This window comes from Hypomesus transpacificus, chromosome 3 (assembly GCF_021917145.1).
Source record: "Hypomesus transpacificus isolate Combined female chromosome 3, fHypTra1, whole genome shotgun sequence".
Classification (NCBI taxonomy): domain Eukaryota; kingdom Metazoa; phylum Chordata; class Actinopteri; order Osmeriformes; family Osmeridae; genus Hypomesus; species Hypomesus transpacificus.
Window position 1 is genome coordinate 227,993 of NC_061062.1, and position 23,749 is coordinate 251,741.

The 23,749-nt window shown below is 43.2% G+C and overlaps 2 protein-coding genes across 4 annotated transcripts; one reads left to right on the forward strand and one right to left on the reverse strand.

Annotated features, from left to right (window-relative positions):
- Positions 1-370: 370 nt before the first annotated feature.
- Positions 371-2,975, forward strand: LOC124466456 (retinol dehydrogenase 14-like). 3 transcript variants are annotated; one of them, XM_047018325.1, is made up of 3 exons: positions 371-453; positions 1,086-1,215; positions 1,452-2,974. In XM_047018325.1, the coding sequence occupies exons 2-3, from the start codon at positions 1,126-1,128 to the stop codon at positions 2,067-2,069; spliced, it is 708 nt and encodes a 235-aa protein (XP_046874281.1). In that variant the 5' UTR covers positions 371-453; positions 1,086-1,125; the 3' UTR covers positions 2,070-2,974. The 3 variants fall into 3 exon arrangements, with proteins under 3 accessions (XP_046874281.1, XP_046874280.1, XP_046874282.1); XM_047018324.1 differs by having other exon boundaries at positions 374-926; XM_047018326.1 differs by lacking the exon at positions 371-453 and having other exon boundaries at positions 933-1,215; positions 1,452-2,975.
- A 4,551-nt stretch (positions 2,976-7,526) lies between these two features.
- Positions 7,527-21,443, reverse strand: LOC124488526 (cytosolic 5'-nucleotidase 1A-like). The gene is given in 8 exon segments (XM_047051168.1): positions 7,527-7,895; positions 8,065-8,178; positions 8,180-8,250; positions 9,416-9,538; positions 19,182-19,311; positions 19,423-19,671; positions 20,961-21,108; positions 21,439-21,443. Coding segments are annotated over 8 exon segments (1,209 nt in total).
- Between the last annotated feature and the right edge of the window lie 2,306 nt (positions 21,444-23,749).

Here is a 23,749-nt window from a genome sequence, read left to right on the forward strand (position 1 = left end):
CGCTCTTATCCAGAGCGACTTACAGTAAGTACAGGGACATTCCCCCCAAGGCAAGTTGGGTGAAGTGCCTTACCCAAGGACACAACTTCATTTGGCACGGCGGGGAATTGATCCGGTAACCTTCTGATTACTAGCCCGACTCTCTCACCGCTCAGCCATCTGACCCCAATAAAACTGTTTAAAACTGTTTCCCTCATTTGAAAGCAAACATGCTCCTACTGAGAGGGACAAAACTTTTTTTTTACTGAACAATCGTGTCTTTAACGAGAATCATCAACACAACTTGAGTCAGAAGTGTTACCACGTTTTTTGTTGTTTTTTACAGCAGTCATGCCACGCCCAACCAACAGAGGGCAGTACAACAATAGTCCTATAATACACAATGAATGTCAGAGTTCTTTGCAATGTCAAATCTTTTTGGATAAAACAGCAAACAACTGTCCTTTGACAGCAGTAAGTCGGAAAGGGGGCCTCGAACGTTGAGCCTGAATGGATGGAAAGGGGGGCCCTTTTTATACTTAAATATCTCGGATGTGGATGCTTTTTTTGCGACGTCATACCGTGTCATCCGTCGGTGGTAGCAAAATAGTGTCCCAAATATTGTAATTTTAAATGCACTGATTTACAATGCAGTGCCCTTGACGAGGTTTAAATGTAGGGAATAATGAGTGAACCAGGGAACACTTGTTTAACACTTGTTCAAACTTCTGCCTTCCTTGTCATGACGTAATTTATTTAAACTTTGTTATTGTACATGGGCAACGATACATTGTGCCAGTGAAAGACAGAAGGACGGGAGCAAAGTAAAGTTGCATCCCCAGTGTTGCCTTTCTGTCAAGTTGCATGTACTTTAGCCTCACTGGGGACTGTCATCTGTTGAACTGTTAGCTTTACTGAAGAGCTAGCTACTGTAGCATGCCAACTCTGTAAGTATGTCCTAGTCCTATTAGCTTAGTTGTAAGATATTGTACCATCAAAATGATGCAAGGCAAAACTATAATAGTGACTGGCGCCAATAGCGGGATCGGGAAAGCCACAACAATTGATCTGTTGAAAAGACACGGACGTGTGATAATGGCTTGCAGGGACGTGAAGAGGGCTGAGGATGCCGCTCGAGATATCAGAATGGAAACAGACACCGGAGAACTCGTAATTCAATACCTTGACCTTGCGTCCCTGACATCTGTGCATAGGTTCTGTGAAAATGTAACTAAGGTATGTTATGTGGTCAAAGCATAACCAGAATGAGCCTAGTTGCATTCAGCTAACAACAAGCTAGCAGCTAGCGTTGTTTCTGCTAACGCTACATAAGTTAGTTTACTTAAAAATCTTGTTTACATTTTGGAAATATGTGCAAAACATGGAGTGACTCGTTGAATGGGATGTTATTTATACTGTATCCAACAGGTCAGGTAATCAAGAGTCACTAATTTATAATTGTGTTTCAATAGGAGGAATCCAGAATAGATGTGCTGATCAACAATGCTGGAATCTACCAGTGCCCATACTCCAAGACAGAGGATGGCTTTGAAATGCAGTTTGGGGTTAATCACCTGGGCCACTTCCTCCTAACTCACCTCTTGATGGACCTCTTGATGAAATCAGCTCCCAGTCGCATCATTGTAGTTTCTTCTAAGCTATACAAATATGGTCAGATAAACTTTGAGGATCTAAACAGTGATAACAGCTATGACAAGGCTTTAGCCTATGGCAGAAGTAAGCTAGCAAATCTTCTGTTCACTTGTGAGCTAGCCTGTAAGCTTAAGGAGACAGGAGTCACAGTCAATGCCTTAACTCCAGGTTTAGTACGAACTAACCTAGGAAGACACGTCAGTATTCCTCTCCTGGCCAAGCCCCTATTCAACATGGCCTCCAGAGTGTTCTTTAAGAGCCCAGAACAGGGTGCTCAGACCTCTGTCTACCTGGCCTGCTCCCCTGGCGTGGAAGGGGTTTGTGGGAAGTGCTTTGCAGACTGTAAGGAGCAGTCTCTTTTGCCAAAGGCTACAGACGAAGAGGTGGCACGGAAACTGTGGGACATTAGTGAAGTCATGGTGGGGCTAACAACGTAGCAGACCAGCTTTGGTAACTAAACGACCAACGCTTTGGTAACTAAGGTTCCTGAGAGTTGAGTGCTTTACTGGAGTGAACATTTACATTTAGCAAATCTTGGAATGAAAATTAAAATGTACAGATGATCTGTAAAATTCCAGTTGGTGTCAACCTCAGATGAAACCCAATAATCATAAATTGAATACCAAATAAATACAAAGTGGATGCAGTGTTTGTACAGTAAAATATTGTGAATTTCTGTAAATGAGCAGCAATTTAAATTACTAAACTTTAAGGAGCATTTAACAAATTAGGATGTATGCAAACTTCATGGATCTTAACTGGCTTTTCAAATGCATTTTTTGTGAACAAATGTAGACATTCTCAGATAATCAAAATACAGTTTCTTTCTCAAGTTGATACACACAGTGTTATAGATATTTGTCTCTTGTGAAAAGGTTTAAAAGAAGTAATCTGTTTTGGGGAGAAAATTGTTTATGGTAGCTAAAAATGGTAGCATAAAAAATATTACCATGTTCAATTGACATCTTTGTTTCATCAAATAATAAAAGTTTATTGAAACCACCTAAAGTTACTTTAAAAGCCTAGTTTCTCATAAATGTAAGGCTTGATACGCAGACATGGATAATTGAATAATTGTTGTTGACTATAGGCTCATTTGCAGTACAGAATTGCCCTTGGAAAGAAAATAGATTCTTCGTTGGTCAGGGATTAGTTATACCTCAATCAGCCATAGTAGCTGCTAGTCTTGAATGCAAATGTTCCAATATTACTTAAGAATGTTTTCTCTCTTTCTGAGGTAACGGGAGAAACCCCTTGGATTTGTAATGTATTTTTCACCTGCAATCTCCATTAGTGCATTTTATGGATCATTAATAAAGAGCACAGGACAATCCATAAAACAAATCAAATCCTTGTGACTTGGAGAAGAGATTAGCTCTCAGGTTGCTGCTGTTTCATGCTGGTTTAATGAGTATGTTTGCTTTATAAGCAAATATGTATAACTCTCAAACCTTTGAATCTTAAATGATGCGTACAGCATTGGTGGATAAGAACTGAATATCTACACCTCCATGTTTGAATATTTGTGAGACTGAAAACATGGTTAACTTCATGTTTTTAAGACCTTACAAACTTTACAGACATGCTACAGGAAACATGTCTGTTTAGCTTAGCCAATGTCATTCAACATGTGTTGAAGATCTAAGCTACATGCTTAAACCCTTGTTGACTAGAAGAGCTGGGTAAACTGATGAAAAACAGGTTTGAGGGTTACACACTTTACAAGCAGTGTTTCATGAATGCATCCGAAGACAGTAAATTTAAATGAGCATTGTGTGTAAGAGATCACGCTTAATATAGGCTTCATAAGGGTCTATGAGTACTGCGTTGTAAGATCACATGACAAACTGCTGTGTTTATTCCTTATGTCACTACCAACCAGCCCCCCAGGTAGTTTGTTACTTACTTTATACTTATATAAGATAACTTCAAAACCAGATCCCATTGACCCTTAGGGAGCTCAATGGGATGAGTCATTAGACATCAGACTAAATCATGGTAAACAAGTTAAGACATTATTAAGAATAATCCCAACATAATGTAAAGTGCATTGGGTCTAATCAACTATATATAATCTCCAATGGTCAACATAGAGAACTGATACCAGAACTAACCACAATTATTATGACTGCATCAAGTTAATTAAAAACCTTTTATGACATGCTGCATAAGTTAACTAAAGACCTTACTGTTTGTGTAATAACTACCAAGATGGTTACATTGTGACTACAAGCTACAAGTGACTAGTCCACACGCTTATGTAACTGCCGCTAGACTCCTGTCCCACATCTAAACATTTGATGCATGATAGGCTTAATTGATACACTGTACATATACTGTGACAACGTAAATCCAATATATAGGTAATAAACAATCGTATGGAATGCTTAAGACTGAACTATTTTTCTTTCAAACATTTAGACAAGATCAAATTTGTCTTCTCTAAATGTGAAGACAACTATCCACGCATTCAATATAACTGCTTTCAACAGTTTGTATTTGTATTTTTTTTAAACTTTTACTGGGATTCATTTATGTCAGTCTTTCAACATCTTTTCTAACACGGTCTGGTCGAAAGCCAGTACCACAGCTGAAAGAAAACAACGTGACTATTTTGTTTGGCTCTGAGTCTAAGACACATCCACTACCATACAGTTGCAAAGACCACAATGAACTTTTATACCTCTCTGCAACAAATTATTTTATGCTGTTCTATCATTGTGGTTTATTGTGCCATAGTGATTTGTAATGATTATGAAGATTTAATGCAGATTCAGTGCTGAATGATACGTAGTTGGATCAGCGCATGTATGTGGAACACCACATCCACTGTTTTCTCCTTGTGGAGTGTTGTGGTGAAGTCTCAAGCTAGTTTATGGATGGTTGTCTCAAACATACAAGACATTATGCAATGAACCAGGGCAATATTAACACCCACTGGATGAATCCTTGTATCCATCCAACTAATTGAACTCAGAGGAGTTCATTGTTTGATAAATATGTGCATAATGTTTCCTGCTGGGTTTATCATTGCTATTTCTTTTATCGTCAATTGTGAAAGTGAGCAAAAAGTGAAATGCAATCCACCTAGACGCTGACCTTTAACATCCTTCACTACGACACCACCTAAGCTTCACCATAAATATTTGCTATCAGACTGTTTGAGGTCACACATTATGAATGTGAGTCAGTGCTGTTAATTGTTATTGTTCAGATTTATAGTCTATGGAGTGTTAAGTACTGTCTGCTGAAAGAGCAAGCAGAAGCAGAAAGAGCAAGTCTGCAACAAGAGGCTCGTAAATCATCTGGAAGAGTTTACTGTGAAGTAGCTCTGTAGTTCAGCAGGGCCAGGCAGCCCTACTCCAGCCTGCTGCTTTGGGTGAAATAATCCAAACAGTTAAGAGAAGAAAGAGTCTGGGTCTCTTTGTCTGTCGGCAGTTATATCCCTGTTGTTACTGTCCTTACTTTCCCCTTGTTTTTCCTGTCAAGAGTGACTGTAAATCCTGTTGTTCTCATACACATGTTGTTCTCATACACATGCACTCACCAATGTTTTACCCTCTCAATAATGAACTGCTCTGTCTGTCTTCACTACTAACTAATCAATTTAACAAAAAACTTTTTTAAAATTTAGAAGCCCATAAGTATTTACATGTTAAGGTGTGTTTTTCTCTACATAACACGTATATGCACAGAATTATTATTATTTGGGCTGTTTTTTTTGTTGCTGTGAGATCTACATAGATTCAATCATTCAGCATCAAAACATTTTCATAGGGTCTTGAATAAGTCAAGCTATGCCATTTGGACAACAGTGTATTTTGTTATTTCACATCCACAGCCACGAGACCCTCCCCCCCATGGCAAGGACATACAAACAGCAACTTTCTTCCCCCCTCATCAGTGGCCTTGTCGTTGTGATGTAACTCAGAGTCACGCAGGGTGACGGGAGAGAAGCCTTTCATCTCAGAGTAAAAAGGGAAAGTGTCCGGGGTCAAAGGGGAGGTGGAATGTTACTTATTTCCAGTGGGACAGAGAATCACCTCCCCGGAGACAGGAAACAGCTGACTCACTGACCTCAGAAGTTATTCATTGATAATATCAGAAAAATACATACTGTCACCTTGTCTCCCCCCTCCTCCAGTATCTGCTGAATGTCACCTACTTAGAGATGTCAGGGCACAGGCAGACCCCAATACATCATGGATATTGCGTGAAAATGGGTTCCTGTTCTTCCTCTGAATTAGTGAGTGTCTGCAGATTGTAATTTATGTCACCTGTGTGTGATTTTTTCCTCTCTTCAATGTTCTTTTAAGCTGGATATTGTTACATCTCTGTTGGATGTAGCTAAGTAAAATATGAAGTACTGATTAACCAGGTAGATCAGCAGAAACGAGATGTTCTCTGCATCCTGTCTTTAACCTGTCTGTGTGTCTTCTGAGTCAAACTAACAAAACGAGTCAAGTCTCTCTTCAGTGACCAACTTGAAAATGCGTTGTTGAAAGTTTCTCACAGAAACAACTGAGAACCTAAACATCATAATGCCTGACTAGGTTTTCAAAGACAATTACTTCCACCTGAGGAGTTCTACATGATAAAGATGGTAAATGGAAGGATATGTTGCATGTAGGAAGCCCTGGTATTTTCGTCATTCTTTCCATTTTCTACTGTCTTACAGTAAACACATGGCGTCCTCTGCTGTACAGGTGGAATATTGCAGACAACTGGAAGAAAGACAAGAGTGTATGGCTGCAGCCTGCAGCCTCCCGCCTCATGCCCTCCCGTCTCATGCTTCTACTTTTCAAAATAAATGCTCGTCTGGTCCGCTATTTCTCCTTCCTATTTTGGTATACGTGTTTTTTTTTGCTAGACTACAAACTAAAAATCCATTCTACGGCTGCAGCCTGGGAGGCCCGGTTGAGTTTAGGCGTCACAACGACTGTTGAGGTTAGGATTAGTTCAAAGCCAGGAGTCGTAGTAGTGTTCGGGGTTAAGGTTAGGCACAACCACGACGGTTGGGGGACAATGATGGTCGGTACAGCACACCGTGCACCATGCATTTTGTCACCTGTGGTGTGTTCTTTTTTTTAAAGACACTGATGTGTACCTTAAGCAAAATCACAAAAATAAACCATCAAAGTCTGCAACCATAAATTGCTCGAGGTAAAGTTAGCTAATATTCGCTAACAAATGTCAACATTAAACGCTGATGCAGTTTTAAATGAAGGTCATCGCAGGTTGCATCAAATATACGTTAACATCAGGGACAGAACAAAAACATCCGGAAATCAGCAAACTATATGGATTTTTTTTTTTTTTTTTTTACTTCATCCGTAAAATAATTCTCGATTTAGTAATTTTGAGCCTCTGAATTTATCGTTGGACGGCTTGGGCATTAGATGGGAGGGCATGAGACGGGAGGGCATGAGACCCATCTCAAGAAAGATGAGATCATGTATTAATCTCCAAGTGGGCACCTGTAGGTCAGGGGGTCGTTAGACCCTTTTTACTGGGGCACGTGCCCCAGTATAAATCTGCTGTGCCCCAGAGTTTGAGTTTTAACAATTTACTTTATTTGTCAATGGGGGGGGGGGGGGGGGGGGGGGGGGGGGCGTGAGCCTTTTTGCCCAGGGCACAGAAAATTGTTAATCCGGCCCTGTCTACACCACCATTAACCACCATCTGCAAAGTTGAGTTACATCAACCAAGCCCACGGTGTTGTCTCTAGATGGCCCACAGCCAGCACTGATGTACAAGTCCCGACAGGTATCACCTCATGCTGCCTTACAGTCATGCAGACTGGGGAACGAGCAAAGCATAGACAGAAACATTGTGTTTTGACGTCTATTCATTGTACCGTGCTGCCACAAGGCTGAGGGTGGACGGGGTCCTGGCTACATGGGGCTGGAGTCCTTCTGCCTGGCAGGCTTCCCAGCTGGAAGGGTCTGAGCCACCCCATAGGGCACGTGGCAGGCCACAGTCCCCAGCTCCGCCGCCCCCTCTATATGGAACATCTGGTCGTCAAAGAAGATGTGCGGCCGTATTTTCTCCAGCATTGGGCCCTTGGGTGCCCCGGCCAGGAACAGAGCCTCGTCCACCTCCAGTCCCCAGGCCCGCAACGTTCGCAGGGCCCGGGTCCCCGAGCTGGCGGCGCTGCGGGCCGTCACTAAGTAGGTACGGATGGGGCAGTCCAGACGCTGACCTTTGGAATAGAACTTCTTCTGTAGCTTCCCCAGAGCTTCCAGGAAACCCTTCAGAGGGCCCTGGTTGGAGGCCGGCAAGAGGGCAGAGAGATTAAGAGTTTTGAAATGGGCATTTAAGATCTACTGAAGAGAAAGCAGTAGATCTATGGACGTCACTAAATGCCTCCCATAAAAATCAAACAGTGTGTTCCATGCTTACAGTGTCTTTAGATGATTCCTTCAGACTTACATGGTCAAGGGGCATGTTCTCATGGGCCTTTTCATGCTCAAAGAACTTGTCCAGTCCGTGAGCCTTGTAGATGCGCTCCGATTCATCAGAGAAGAGAACAGCGTCACCGTCAAAAGGCCACGCGGAGCTGGCTCTCTGACACGACAGTCAGCTTCTCTGGGGTGAACATGGTGGCCGCTGCGATCCCTGAGGCGCACAAACATTTACGCACATCTTTCTTGATTCAAGAAAGATCTTGATTCAAGAAAGATCTTGATTCAAGATATGGAGTCAGGTGGCTGAGCAGTTAAGGAATCGGGCTAGTAATCAGAATGTTCTATTCCCCGTCGTGCTAAAACGACATTGTGTCCTTGGGCAAGGCACTTCACCCTACTTGCCTCGGGGGAATGTCCCTGTACTTACTCTATGCTCTCTGGATAAGAGCGTCTGCTAAATGACTAAAAGTAAATGTAAGTAATGAAGTACAAATACTTTGTTACTGTATGTAAGAAAAATATTTTCCCAAAAAAGTTTCACAAAATAAATTGCCAGAATTGATGAGTACTTGATGAGGTACTCTATTGTACTCGGCTCTGTTCTGCTTTAATCTACTCTGTTTTGGGCTCCTCTCCTGTCTCCTCTCCTTTCCTTCCACTGTGTAAAGAAACTTTTTGAAAAAAATGGATGACAGAGGCAGTTAGCAATGTCTACATGACTGAGAATAGAGACATTCCTGATCACCCATTGCCATATATGAGGGAGATGTTCAAAATTGTCTACGTCAAAAAAGATTCCTGGCAAATGCTCTGCGTGTCTGTAGTGTCTTTTTGTATTAATAGGATGTGAGGTCCAGTTACCAGCTTGACACTAAAACAGCTAGTAGTAATGGCTATTTTTTTACTTTAGTAGATGTCAGAGCCCACACTTCTTTACTTTAACTTGAGTGAAAAAGTGTAGTCAGCACTTCAACTTTTAGTCTTGAATCTTTTTAAACATGAGTATTTTATTTGAGTGAAAGATGTGTATACTTTTGCCATCTTTGGCAATACATTACTTCTTGCAACACCGGAAAATTTGTCCCTTGTCTGCACCTTGTATTTTAGATCTTGTTGTTCCACTGTCTGGCAAGAGACTGCACACTTGAAATGGTTTGATCTTAATTTGATATTGGGTCCTCTGAGTCATGCATGGAAAAAAGCACCTTTCATGAACACAGTGTTAGCCAACTACAGTACCAGAATTCTAGCAGTTCGATGGGGTGGGCAGGAAGAGACCCCATCATAGGAGGTGTGAGTTGAACCAACTCCGTTTGGTTACAGCATTATCTGTCATATTAGTTGTTGACGTTACAGTATCATCATGACAGGCTGACCTTCCTCCAGCGCCTCGCGGACGTTCACAGGGTCAGCCTACAGGTACAGGTTGGTGTGGTAAGCCTTCAGGTAGCCAATGGGACTGTTGCCTCCTGTCATACAGAAACGCTCAATGAACAGATCTAGAGGGGAGAGATAAACAGGGAGTTCAGACAAACACGTTGGGGCTTGAGCAACTTTCAGCATGGGAGTGTAATGGCCAAACCAGCCCATCCCCACCAGGGGCCGAGCCATACGTTTAACATTCGGGGCTTAACCCCAACCTAGGACCTAGGCAAGGTTTTGATGTGATTTGATATTGGAATTTCACATTTCAGTGCAAAATGGGGGGGGGTTATGTAATATGAACATTAGGTTGGACTCATAGTTGTATTTCCGGAAATTCCAACCCAAATTTTTAGGCTATAGTACCTGAAAGATTCGGGGCTTTTGAGAAAACCCATCCTTGCAGGAACCTATATTTATGAATGACAGATCTTTCTTTTTTTACCAGGCTATTTCAGTTCCTCCTGGCGTCTTTCTCCCATCCATTTTATAATATTCGCATCAGCTTAATCTTGCTAACTACCTCCACAACAATAAATGACGGTTCCAATGCCGGCCCAAGGCATAAGCGAACTAAGCGGCTGCTTAGGGCCCCCGTGGCCACCAGAGGGCCCCCAAGTGCATATGAAATTACAGTTTAATGTACCGTGTTTCTTCAATTAAACGCTGCTCTCTATTCAACGCTGTAAGTCGCTCTGGATAAGAGCGTCTGCTAAATGACTTAATGTAAATGTAAGCTCAGTTGGGGAAAAACTATGTCCAAATAGGAGCTGTTCGGACCAATGAAATTGTCAGGGCGGGCTTTATTTGATGATGGACAGATGATCAACAGTAACGTAATCAACCACGTCAGCAAAGAGCGCTTGGGTTGAATTCGTTTTCAACAAACAACCCATAACTCTGATTGGTTGTAGGTCTATCCAATTGAGCGAAGAGGCATTTGTTTTACGAGTTCGGTTGAAACACGCCCCATACTCACAGCCCAACGGAGAGTTATCAGACTCATATTCTGACTAGAATTATGAGTATGACAACGTCAGGCTATAAAGGCTTGGACCGGCCCTGAAACCTAGTGTAGCCTATTAGCTTACGTATCAGTCACATAGTAGGCTAACTTAAACTTAACACTGTTTTTTCACACACCGAATAAAACAAAGAGAAAGCAGGCGATCTGGTCCAATTCATGAGCGGGCAGAGCGGCTCACCAGGAATTTTCCCGATTCTCCCAATGGCCACTCCGGGCCTGAGCCCAGTGTTCAAACAAAACAAGACTGTGCATCTTTTAAAAAGTTAAAGTTAAAAAAGCTAAATGAAAATTCAAAGTACAGTATTTGTACTTTGAATACTTAGGATCATTGGGGTCCTCAGATAACTTGGTGATGGGGCGATCGTTTAGAATGGCCTCGACTTCACATAGAACTGTATGGAATCCTTCATCATTCAGGGTCTGTTGACATAAAACTGATGTCAGAATCCGTCGAACCATCCTTATGATGCGTTCCCACACACCTCCATGATGAGAAGCTGCCGGTGGGTTGAAGCTCCATTTTATCCCTTCTTGTAAGAAGGCCCCTTGTATTTTCTGGTGATTCAAAGCAGCGAGAGCCTCTCTCAGTTCCCTTTCAGCACCAACAAAGTTGGTTCCATTGTCAGAGCGTAGATTAGAAACTTGTCCTCTTCTACAAGCAAACCTGCGCAGAGCGTTTATGTAGGAATCAGTATCCAAAGAGTAGGCAACTTCCAAGTGTACTGCTCTACATGCCATACAGGTTAAAATTACTCCATAGCGCTTTTCTAGGCTACGTCCTCGCTTGACCTCAATTGGTAAAAAATAAATCAATCCCCACATTGGTGAATGGGGGAAGATCCGGAATGATCCTCTCTTTGGGCAAGTCTGACATTTTCTGTTCACCCCACTTCCCTCTATGGCGCCTAGAGAAGCCACAGTTGGACAGGATTTCTCTTGTTGCTGCATTAGCACTGGTAATCCAGTATTTGCACCATAATCTGGAGAGCACATGGTTTCTCCCACCATGGCCCACCTGTTTGTGAATGCTTTTTAGTAGCAAGGAGGAAACATGTTGGTCTTTGGATAGGATGACTGGATGTTTTGTCTCCTCAGGCATGGCAGCCCCACCCAATCTCCCTCCAACTCTAAGCAATCCACCCTCCAAAGTGGGGTCCAGTTTGTAGATTGTACTCTCCTTTTTCACTCCACATTTGCCAGATAATAAAGCAGCAAACTCCTCTGAAAATCTTTCCTGTTGAGCAAAGCTAATGATAGATATTTCTGCTTCCTCAAGATCCTCTGGAGTCAAACTCGACCCTTGAAATGTGGTTTTAAGGTGTTGCATTTCCTGTTCTACTGTGTTGTCATTGATATTTGCATCCCTTTGGCTCAGGAGTTTCCTTTTTTGGCTTATATCCTGTAGAGCCTTCCTGATTTTCAGGATCCACGCAACTGACCTTTTCAACCTTCTCCAATCAGAAAAGTAGATGATCAGTTGCCTAGTAGCATTTGGTGTGTCCTCAGTCACTGCATTAGCTGTGAGCTCCCTTTTTACCTCTGCATCATCCACGGGTATCTCGGAATCCAACATGCTTACTGGCCACGCCTCCTCCATTTGCCACAGAAAGTCAGGGCCTTCCATCCATCTTCGGTTTGTCAAAAAAGGATCTATTGTTAACCCCCTTGAAGCTTTGTCTGCAGGATTCTGGGTGGTATGAACGTACCTCCACTGAGAGACATCAGTTGCTCTGTGGATCGTAGATATCCTGTTCGCCACAAAGGTTTGAAATCTCCTGGTTTCATTCCTGATATACTTCAGAACTGAAGTACTATCGGTCCAAAAACATGATTTGCCAAGAGGAAGCTGTAATTCCGCTTTAAGCATCGTGTCCACACGAACGGCAAGAACAGCTGCAGTGAGTTCCAAACGAGGAATCATCACTTGTTTTAACGGCGCCACTCTGGCCTTTCCTATTATGAAAGAGACATGGACACTTATGGTTGTTCTGCATTCTAAGATATGTCACAGTACCATATCCACTTTCACTGGCATCGGAAAAGTGATGTAATTGACTGAGTTGTCCAAAACCTGATGGCTTGAGGCATCTATCCACCTGAAATGCAGTCACCTTGTCTAGGTCTCGTAACCATTTGATCCATTGCTGTTGGAGAGCATGGGGAATCTGGTCATCCCATCCATTGCTCTTTCTACACAGATCCTGTAGTATGAGTTTAGCTGGAAGTGTGAGTGGTGCAAAAAATCCCAAAGGATCATAAACTGAGCTGACCACCGACAAAATCCCACGCCTAGTATGGGGCTGTTCCTTGAGAGACATATTGAACTTGAAAGCGTCTGTTTCAACACACCAATGATGGCCAAGGGCTCTCTCAACTGGCAATTGGTCTCTGTCCAAATTCAACTTGTGCAGAATCTTTTATCTCTGCTTTTCTGGAATGGATAGCAAGACACCACGATAGTTGCTAACCCATTTTGTTAAACGGAAACCTCCCCTTTGACAAACATCCGTCAGATCCTGAACCATTTTCACAGCCTCCTCCTCAGACAGCAAGCTTTTAAGACAGTTGTCCATGTAAAAGTTCAGATTGACTGTGCCAATTACCTCATCGGAGAAACTGTTCTGGTTGTCTTCTGCAGTCTTTCGTAGAGCGTAACAAGCACAGCTGGGAGATGACACTGCCCCGAACAGATGCAGTCATCCTATACTCCACAAGTTCTTGATCTGAATTGCCTTCAGGCCACCACAAGAAACTTAGGAAATCTCGATCATCTTGGGCTACCTTGACTTGGTGGAACATTGATTGAATGTCAGCCATTATAGCCACGGGTTCTTGTCTAAAACGTGCAAGGACTCGTAACAAGGAACTGGTAAGATAAGGACCCTGTAGAAGCTGACTTAAGAGAATGTCCTCTGAACTCGGCTCCACAGTCAAACACAACACGAAGATTTCCTTTCTTTGGATGGTACACTCCATGGTGTGGAATGTACCATATTTTTCCTTCAGTACCATCTAACTGATGTTCAGGCACACGTTCAGCATACCCCTCTCTGATGACATCACTGAGAAAGTTGGTGTATTCCTGATGGTACTCCTCATTTCTTTCAAACCTCTTCTTCAATCCAAGAATGCGCTGCTTGGCAACACAGCGATTGTTTGCCAGAGACATTTTCTTTCTTAAAGGGAAGTTTCAAGCTGTAATGTCCATTGTGAAGCTTAACTGAATCTGTCCTGATTTCCATGAACTTTACATCATCTTTCGACATCTCCTCTTTGACTCCTGCTGTAGGTTCATTAAAACCATGGTTGTGGTAATTATTCAGTAACTCCTCCAGCCTTGTTATGGAGATCCTGTTAACAGTTGCAATGTGGCCATTCTCACACCACTCAACACTGCATCCTTGTATGGGGCCATAAATAACCCACCCCAATAGGGTCCATTACCATGGCTGTTTACAACTTCCCGGGGTTCAAGCATTTTAGAGGCAGTGGTGCCCATCAACAACTCCACATCTGCCTGGATGCGAGGAATATCAACACCATCTAAGTATGGCCAGTTAGCCAGTTCCTCTTCTTTGATGATGTTGTCTGTTCCTACAGGCATCCTCTTCTGGGTGTAGACCTCTGGTAGGTCGTAGAACTGTTTTCCAGTAAGACTTGCAATCTCCAAACCAGTCAACCTATAACTGGAAACTGATGAACTTGAGCCCATGGTTCGTAGAGTGATTTGAGTTCCTTCCATTCATGTTTAACTTTGTCATAAGGTTTTCTGAGCAAAATGTGGCTGTACTGCCTGGATCAAGAAATCCATATGTTTGTCTCCTTTGCTGGATTTTACCTCAACTGGTAGGATGGATAAAATCCCTTCACCAATCCCGGCCCCTATATTACCACGTTTGAAAAGAGAGCAGTGCGCTGTTCACCGACGTTTCCTTGGGTTGTTTAGGATCTGTGTTGCTTGCTCTCACCTGATGGTTGATATGAAGGACGCTGGGATGGTTTTCGCTGCACATATTGCAAGTCAAGCGCTTATCGCAATCCCTACTCATATGCCCAATGCAGAGGCAACCGAAGCAAATTCCCTTTTCCTTTAAGAAGTTTCTTATCCCTATGCGTTTTCTCCTTCAATCGTGGACACCGCTCCAAAGGGTGATCTTGAAAGCAACATACACACTTGTTGGTGTTCTTTGCAGATGAACCACCTTGACACTGAACCTGACTGTACTTTGTGGATTGTTCAGATGGAAATGGTTCAACAGTAGCAACAGTGGTTGCATAACTGTTTCCTTTAAACCTTGGCTTTGACTGTGCAGTTGTCCTGTTCACAATTTTGTTCACTGTAACAAGCTGTGTGCTCTGGATGTCCCCGAAGATCGGGTCAGACACTATCTTGACTTCATGCTCGATGAATGCGACACGATCCACGAATCTTGCCCTGCAATCAAATTTATCCAGTATTTCACAAGCAGAACCTCTCAATTTTTCCTTTAGCTTATATGGAAGCTTTAGCATAATTGCTCTCATATTTGCCGGCATGTCCAATTCTCTCATGTAGAGTACATCCTCCATTGTGTTACAACATTCTCGTAAAAACAGTGCATACGCTTGAAGAGACTTGACGTCCTCCTGTTTTACTCCTGGCCAGCTGAGGACTTTCTCCATGTATGCTGCGGTGATCTTTTGTTTATTGCCAAAGTGTTCTCGTAGCAGATGTTTAGCCATAGTATAACCCCTGTCTGGAGCCATATACTGACAGCTACGAACCAGCTCTTTTGGATTTCCTCTTGTGTATTTATCCAGGAAATACAAACAATCCCCTTTGTTGCTGGCATTTCTCTCCACACAGTGCTCGAATGCTCTTATTAAGGTTTTGTACTCCAGAGGATTTCCGTCAAACAAGGGTATTTCTCTTGGTGGTAGTAAATGAGCAGTTTGCTGTTGTACAAGCAACGTTGCTATTTCATTTTGCCTTTGCAGTAAGTCGTACAGCGCTGAGGAATCATCCTTTCTTTGCAGCTGGGGTCCAGACTTACTGACACTTGGATTTATTAATTACACCTGAGGGTCTAAACGAGGTTAACGAGGTTTAATAGGTTTCCATGTTTTGCTGTTCCATTAAAAACATCCTTTTTGACTGCGGTTCTGTGTTGCACTCCAATATGCACGTTGTTGCATGGGTGTAGGGTTTTGTTTATTCAGAAGGGTAGGGTTATATTTCTCCGCTTGTGGATTTAGCGTGGCGAACGTTCTCTTTAACTTCGCTCCCTTGTCATGATCTTGGAAAGTTGTGGAAGGGTCCTTTAAACCTTGCGTAAGAGTCCATCCCATTTGACTGCGTGTTAGAGCGAGCTTGGTGACTGGAGGCCGATAATACTGCTGATTTGGCAGCATAAGCGGCCATCTCCGTACGGAGCTCCAGCCTTTCCTTTCTCCTATTTAGCTCCTCTGTCTGCACTTCCAGAGTGTGCTTCTCCTTTAAAGCTGTGGCGCGAGCTTCGAGTGCAGCGCTCACTGCTTCAGCTTGAATGAGCGCAGATGCAGTAGAAGATGAACTGCTTTTTGAGCTGGCGCCACTTTTATGGCAAGATGGTTGTACAGAAACATTCGTTCCAACATTCGAAATGCCGTCATCGGGTTTCACTTCACCCTCCTCCTCCACACCTTCAGCAGATTTTGGAATACCTGCATTTGCCAACCACTCGTGCACGTTTTCCATGAACTCAATATCACTCAACATCTTTGCTTTGAACCATATATCATGTTTTTCCTTTTCTACAGGGGGTAAGAGTTGTAACAATATGCGTTTACTTTGCTTCAATGCACAGAGTTGTGTACTCGTCAAAAGTACAATGCACCTCCGTCTCGCATTCTCTGTCCTGCATCAACTATTTGATTGTTATTTGTAGAACAGATGCTTTGTTTAGTTTGGACTTGTTTTTTGTAGTGTTTCTAGTTTATTCCACAGTGCCCATTGTGTTAATTTAACGGGACGTTTTCTGGCAGATTGTGTTTCCATTTCACCACTGGCTGCGCCTTCACTGAGCTGCGCGTCAGTCGTGGTGAACTCGTCAGCATTGCTGCACTCAATTTGTACCTCTGTTTCGGAATCCAAAATCAACCCACACAATAGAAACACTTTCAAATAAAAAATACAATTCACAGATAAACCCACAGTTATGTAAATACCAGTTCGAACCAATGCATTGGATTGTCAGTCTTTGTTGAAATGGCCATAGGCCTAGTTTGTATCACTGCGCATGCCTCCGGTCCAGTTGCACAGCAAACTGTCCCAATGGTGATCCGTGATTCTCATTCGGTTCTTTTCCTTGCTGCACATCTAGAAGCTGTCGTGATTGTCCAACGACCCACCTCGAGGCCCAGAAATCCCCGATGGCGTTTCTCAATTGCCAAATCCCTCGACGGTGTCCTCGATCTGCTGTTACTTTAGCTCGTGAATGGCAATCCTGGCGAGCTCCTTAAGGCATAGCTTTTCACTTCAATGTATAGCCTTTTATCAACTCCTACACTTGGCCAATGAGGTGGGACCAGGGGAGAACTTGCCCTGGACGCGTGTTCTGCGTGCCAATAAAACAATGTCCACTGTCTCGCTGCATTTGTGCTGTTTACTCATTTATTGTCTTGACGGCATCACCAGTAATACAGTCCATTTCATTGACACAGACCTGACACGGTGAAAAGCTGTATGCATTTCCCCTAGCCACACACCTGTGTATCCCTGGCTGTTAATGACTTATATACCTTCCAAAAGGCAATGCTCCACCCAGTGCTCAAACATAAAACTACAGATTAATCAGCACCACAAACGTGGTGTGTACCCAAAACAAAACAAGGTGCGTAATGGCTCCAACAAATATTATTTCTTGTCATTGCACGCCTTTTTTCATTTCCTGGCTATCACGCATAACAAATGTAAGCTAATATAGCTACCATGGGGCAAGGCAGACGTTCTGATGAGACAGAGGGAGTTAGCCATGTCCACATGACTGAGACAGAGGGGCTGTGTCTACTACCGCGCACTTGTGCACTTCGAGCAATGACTTTCAGTGCTTAGGGCGCTTCACTCACAAAACCAGAAAAATTCAGTGCACTGAAAGTACCCTGATGGCGCACTGCAAACGGTCCAAAAAAACAGTGTACAACGATGGACACTACTCGCCCTAAACGGGCGCCATCTTGGCTACGTAGTGGAAAAGGAGGAGCCCTTTCGGCAGCTTTTTCCACTTGAGTGGAGAAGCGCGTTCATTTTGGCAGGTTTTGCGGGTGTGGCGAGCAGATTTGCGTCTGTCACTTCCACCAAGTGTTTAACGTAGCAGTGTTCCATTTGAGACAGCACTTATCAGCGACGGAGTGCACTGAATATGTAAGTGCACTGTTTTGCAGGTTACTGTATTGCAGTGTACTTCATAAAGTGCGCGGTAGTAGACACAGCCAGGGAGTTAGCCATGTCACATGACTGAGACAGAAGGAGTTAGCCATGTCCACATGACTGAGACAGGGAGAGTTAGCCATGTCACATGACTGAGACAGAGGCAATTAGCCATGTCCACATGACTGAGACAGAGGCAGTTAGCCATGTCACATGACTGAGACAGGGAGAGTTAGCCATGTCACATGACTGAGACAGAGGGAGTTAGCCATGTCCACATGACTGAGACAGAGGGAGTTAGCCATGTCACATGACTGAGACAGAGGGAGTTAGCCATGTCACATGACTGAGACAGAGGGAGTTAGCCATGTCACATGACTGAGACAGAGGGAGTTAGCCATGTCCACATGACTGAGACAGAGGCAATTAGCCATGTCCACATGACTGAGACAGAGGCAGTTAGCCATGTCACATGACTGAGACAGAGGGAGTTAGCCATGTCACATGACTGAGACAGGGAGAGTTAGCCATGTCACATGACTGAGACAGAGGGAGTTAGCCATGTCACATGACTGAAACAGAGGGAGTTAGCCATGTCACATGACTGAGACAGAGGGAGTTAGACATGTCACATGACTGAGACAGGGAGAGTTAGCCATGTCACATGACTGAGACAGAGGGAGTTAGCCATGTCCACATGACTGAGACAGAGGCAATTAGCCATGTCACATGACTGAGACAGAGGGAGTTAGCCATGTCACATGACTGAGACAGGGAGAGTTAGCCATGTCACATGACTGAGACAGAGGGAGTTAGCCATGTCACATGACTGAGACAGAGGGAGTTAGCCATGTCACATGACTGAGACAGGGAGAGTTAGCCATGTCACATGACTGAGACAGAGGGAGTTAGCCATGTCACATGACTGAGACAGAGGGAGTTAGCCATGTCACATGACTGAGACAGAGGGAGTTAGCCATGTCCACATGACTGAGAATAGAGACATTCCTGATCACCCATGGTCATATATGAGGGAGATGTTCAAAATTGTCATCATCAAAAAGGATTCCTGGGAATGTCTATACTGTATTTTTGTATTAATGTATTAATATGATGTGAGGTCCAACCGGTAGTAGTAATGGCTACTTTTTACTTAAGTATATGTCAAAGCTCACACTTCTTTACTTTAACTTGAGTGAAAAGGTGTAGTCAACACTTCAACTTTTACCAGTCTCTTTGCCCAACACTCACATTCTCCTGTAAACCTGTGTGTGTGTGCGCGTGTGTGTGTGTGTCAGATGCTCACCGTGGTGGTTGATGGTGTTGATGAGTCTCAGGCCAACGTGAGCGTGGTGGTTGGTCATGAGCACAACGTCGAACAGCTCCTCGCTATCAGGGTACAGCTCTCTCAGCCTGGCATTCACTGCCTCCAGAGCCTTAAACACAGACACCTCCCATCAAGCAACAGAGAACTAGCAGTGCAAAGACACAACAGACACAACAGCTAGACTAGACGTTGATGTGAGTCCTTATGTGTCTTCTCAGACCTTTACAAAGGAGAAGGCAGGGCCCGGGGCGAGCGGCTCCGTCTCGTGCTCCATCTGGTGCTGTAGGTATTCCTCCAGGCCTCTCTGCTGGTGGATTAGCTGCTGCTCCTCCATGCTGAACAGCACACGCGATGACACCGCTATGGTGATGGCGTTCTCGGGGGCTTCGGCTGCAAGATGAACAGACAGACGGTCAGTAAGAACAAACCATCGCTTCCAGGTTGCAGATAGGTAGGACTTGCTTTCCCCCTGGGAGCATGATAGGTAGGACTTGCTAAGGGACTAAGACAGCAGGATCCTCTAATAGAAAACTGTTCTACAAATCTTTTCTCAACAACAGAAGAAAGCATTTGCTATCATGTGTCAACAATCAGCAAAAATGCCTTCATTGCCATAAATCTTGCCTAAGGTGCCAAACGTGCTTGGACCGGTACTGGATTCATTGCTTCACTTGGCTGGAGGGTGCTAATTTCAGACAAAGTCATAACCTTTTTGGATATTACAAGACAATATATTGTGGAGTAGAACAAGCTGGCCATAAACATTTAGTCATTTAGCAGACACTCTTATCCATAAACAATCATGGAATTGAAAAACGAACACCATTTTATGTAAGAAGTTATGTTTTGAGAAAATATTACAAAGAAAGTAAATTCAAACGACCACCAAACCATGACCTTGTACTACAAGGTGCAAGGTCAGTCGATGCCCTTCAAGGATTTTCCATTAAACAGTGTGGATACCCATTACAGCACTGTAGCTGTGATGTCTGCTGATGTCTGTTCAACGTCATTAAGTCACCACTGGCAGGTGGCTTGATTTAGCCTCTTACTCTTCAGAGGGGAGGAAACTGGACTGTTCTCCATTGAAACGTTCTCTTTGCCTACAACATACATTTTTTATAGTAATAATACATTTGATTTGTAAAGCTACAGTACTCAACCTGTAGCCTATAATGTACATTGTGTCAGATGTGCATCATGTTTAAGTGATGATAAAATAGATGTATTAATCAGCTCATCCTGGGACATTGAACCTTTCAGAATGACTGACGGGCAGCAGGCTCTGTGTAGACCATTCAATTCAAAGTTGGCTTACAAATTGTATAATTAAACATTGACAAGCACCATTTTTTTATATTTAGTTTAGTTGTTTAGTTATTTTATTTAGTTGTTTGTCCAGATAATCTTCTTATTTCTAGGATTGAGTTCTCATCCATAATGGATCATTAGAGAAGGTTATTAGAGAGGGTTGAACACATTACAGAACCTGCGTTTTTTGGTTTTACTGTTAGAAAGTACGATTGGTGCTAACATACTGGCACATCACATCACATAACGTCAAGAAGATACTTAAGATAAGATAAGAGAACACATTTTTTATGTACTTCTCATGCATGTTACTATTACTATTTAGTAAGTTATCTTACATTCCTAATTTTTGGTGAATTGTGTTTAAACATGTCAGTCAAGAACGTTTGAAGAATGTGTCAGAGAGTCAGTTAATCGTCTCATGTCACAACACCCAGACTGACTCACTGTTTTCCTGGTCGGAGTGGAGGGCTTCTTTCCTTCCCAGCAGTCATTGCTGGCAGCGCTGGTGGCGGGGGCAGCGCTGGTGGCGGGGGCAACGCTGGTGGCGGGGGCAACGCTGGGCAGCGGGCTGCCTTTATCCTTCCTCCCATCGCTGAAAGAGCAAAAAAGGAAATTAAACCTAATTGCACACTGCTACATGTGACTGCTTTGGAGGCAGTATGATCATCCTTCCTGTGCTCTGTACCTTTTCAGTCTCTATCACAGTGTTCCTCACATCACTGCCACTTCTTCTGCTCTCTCCTCTCTCCACTCTCTCTTTCTCTCTCTCTCTCCCCCTCTCTCTCCTCTCTCCACTCTCTCTCTCTCCTCTCTCTCTCTCTCTCTCTCTCTCTCTCTCTCTCTCTCTCCACTCTCTCTCTCTCTGTATTTTTTAAATCTTCGTCACACAACGTGCCTCCCTCTCCTTTTCATTCCATCCCACTCCATCTCGATGTGCTTATTTTCCTTGCAGTAATACCCTCTCCTTTGATTTGATGCATCCACATGTGTGAAGCGTGTGGTGTGTGGGTTGTTCAAAGGGAAAACAGCTGCATGTAAGCTCACATACTGAAGACCCATGCACAACAACCGATGTGGGAGATAACATATAGCTGAGTGCCAGTCAATATATAAATGGCTAAATCCATTTAACAGTGGAGCTTGATATGTGCACAGGATCCTAACTAAGTTGTATGGTTGGCTGATTTGAGGACTGCAGTGCAGTGCATAGTATTGTTGTGTATCCCTTGAGCATGAGAGAGGTGGAAGGTGTCTGTGTTTACACTGCTCGCCCTTGAATCTTCTTATTGTGTCACTGGTCACTTCCTTTTCCTGCTTAGGGGGAAATGGTATCTCTGGATCATTTGCTTCCCTCTGCGTTTGATGATGTTTTCTCCTTTCTATTCTGTCCAACCCCCCTGCAGTCTCTCATATAAAAGAATTACAGCAGAGCAGTAGTTGCCAGGCGACCACCAGAGACTTGCTATAGTGGGACACCCACACCTGAAAGCTGATTGGCTGTGGGGTGAAACCAGGCTCTGATGTCAGGGTGGCACCACAGGAAAACCCGATCACACATTCAGCATGGCAGAAACACAACACAGGTTGAAGAACTGTCACATTCAGCATGGCAGAAACACAACACAGGTTGAAGAACTGTCACATTCAGCATGGCAGAAACACAACACAGGTTGAAGAACTGTCACATTCAGCATGGCAGGAACACAACACAGGTTGAAGAACTGTCACATTCAGCATGGCAGAAACACAACACAAGTTGAAGAACTGTAACATTCAGCATGGCAGAAACACAACACAAGTTGAAGAACTGTAACATTCAGCATGGTAGAAACACAACACAGGTTGAAGAACTGTCACATTCAGCATGGCAGAAACACAACACAGGTTGAAGAACTGTCACATTCAGCATGGTAGGAACACAACACAGGTTGAAGAACTGTCACATTCAGCATGGCAGAAACACAACACAGGTTGAAGAACTGTCACATTCAGCATGGCAGAAACACAACACAGGTTGCCATCGCTAGTCACCGGTGTCTGGAGAGACATGTGAAGAAAGAAAATTCAATAAACAGGTTTAGTGATGGAATCATTTCTTAATATCGCATCTAACTACGACACACACACACATCCATTCTTACACCTCGAGTTGAGGGCATCCAGAAGTCTTCCATACTGAGAGCATTAGAGAGGTAATTTGCTGTGGGGTGTGACTGCTACAAGGAACAGGAACAGAGAGCTTCTATTGATTAACTTATGTAAGATTTGCAGTCTATGGTTTATTGTCTGGTAGGGTTTCTATTTGACTTGTATTTTATATCCTTGAGAACAGCAGGGCTGTGAATCTTCATGCATTTCAGAAATATTATATATTCCATATTAATATTATAGAGGCTAATTATTGAAGAGCAAATCTATGTAATATGTTACAGATGAGTAGTTATAGTTTCCCCAGACAGCAGATGTATATAGATATATCTATCTATATATATTTCCAGATACATCAGTGCTACCCTTTATTGTGATTGACATGGTTTTAGCTAAACCTCACATCTGTTATGTGTGTGTAATCATCATAACTTAGTGCACAGGGTATAATGAAGAGAGAGAGTTTAGATTTGACTTATACCCAGTTTAGTGGATTAAGTCTTCAAACAAGTCTTTAATGTGTTCTATTACCCCATTATAATACAGTATAACAAACACTCCTTATTCGGATAATCTCTGAGATGTGACAGTTCACCCGGTTCAACCTAGCTGAAGATTGTAGATCCCCTAGCACCCTGTTCACCATTGTTATCACTAGAGGGCAGTAGAGAATAGGAGTCTCTGAGTCACCACAGTTCCTGTTCCTTCTGACATGTTTAAGAAGAGGAAGTGAGAGGCATACATGACAGTTTGGAATGGGAAGTTTATCTGACAAGAACACAATAATGTGTTATCTGAGACAATACTGTTGGAACACAAGCGAGCCTGCGATCCAACAGGACTGTCTCCAGGACCTGTCTGTCCTGCATACACACAATAAGACAGGACCTGTCTGTCCTGCATACACACAATAAGACAGGACCTGTCTGTCCTGCATACACACAATAAGTCTTCAAGTCTTCAAGTCTTCAAGTCTTTTATTTGTCAGGTGCACAGAGCAACACAAGGTTAGACTGGGCACTGAAATTCTTAAGACAAGACAACGCAAGCACTTGGCATAACATAACATATAAGTACACAGAACA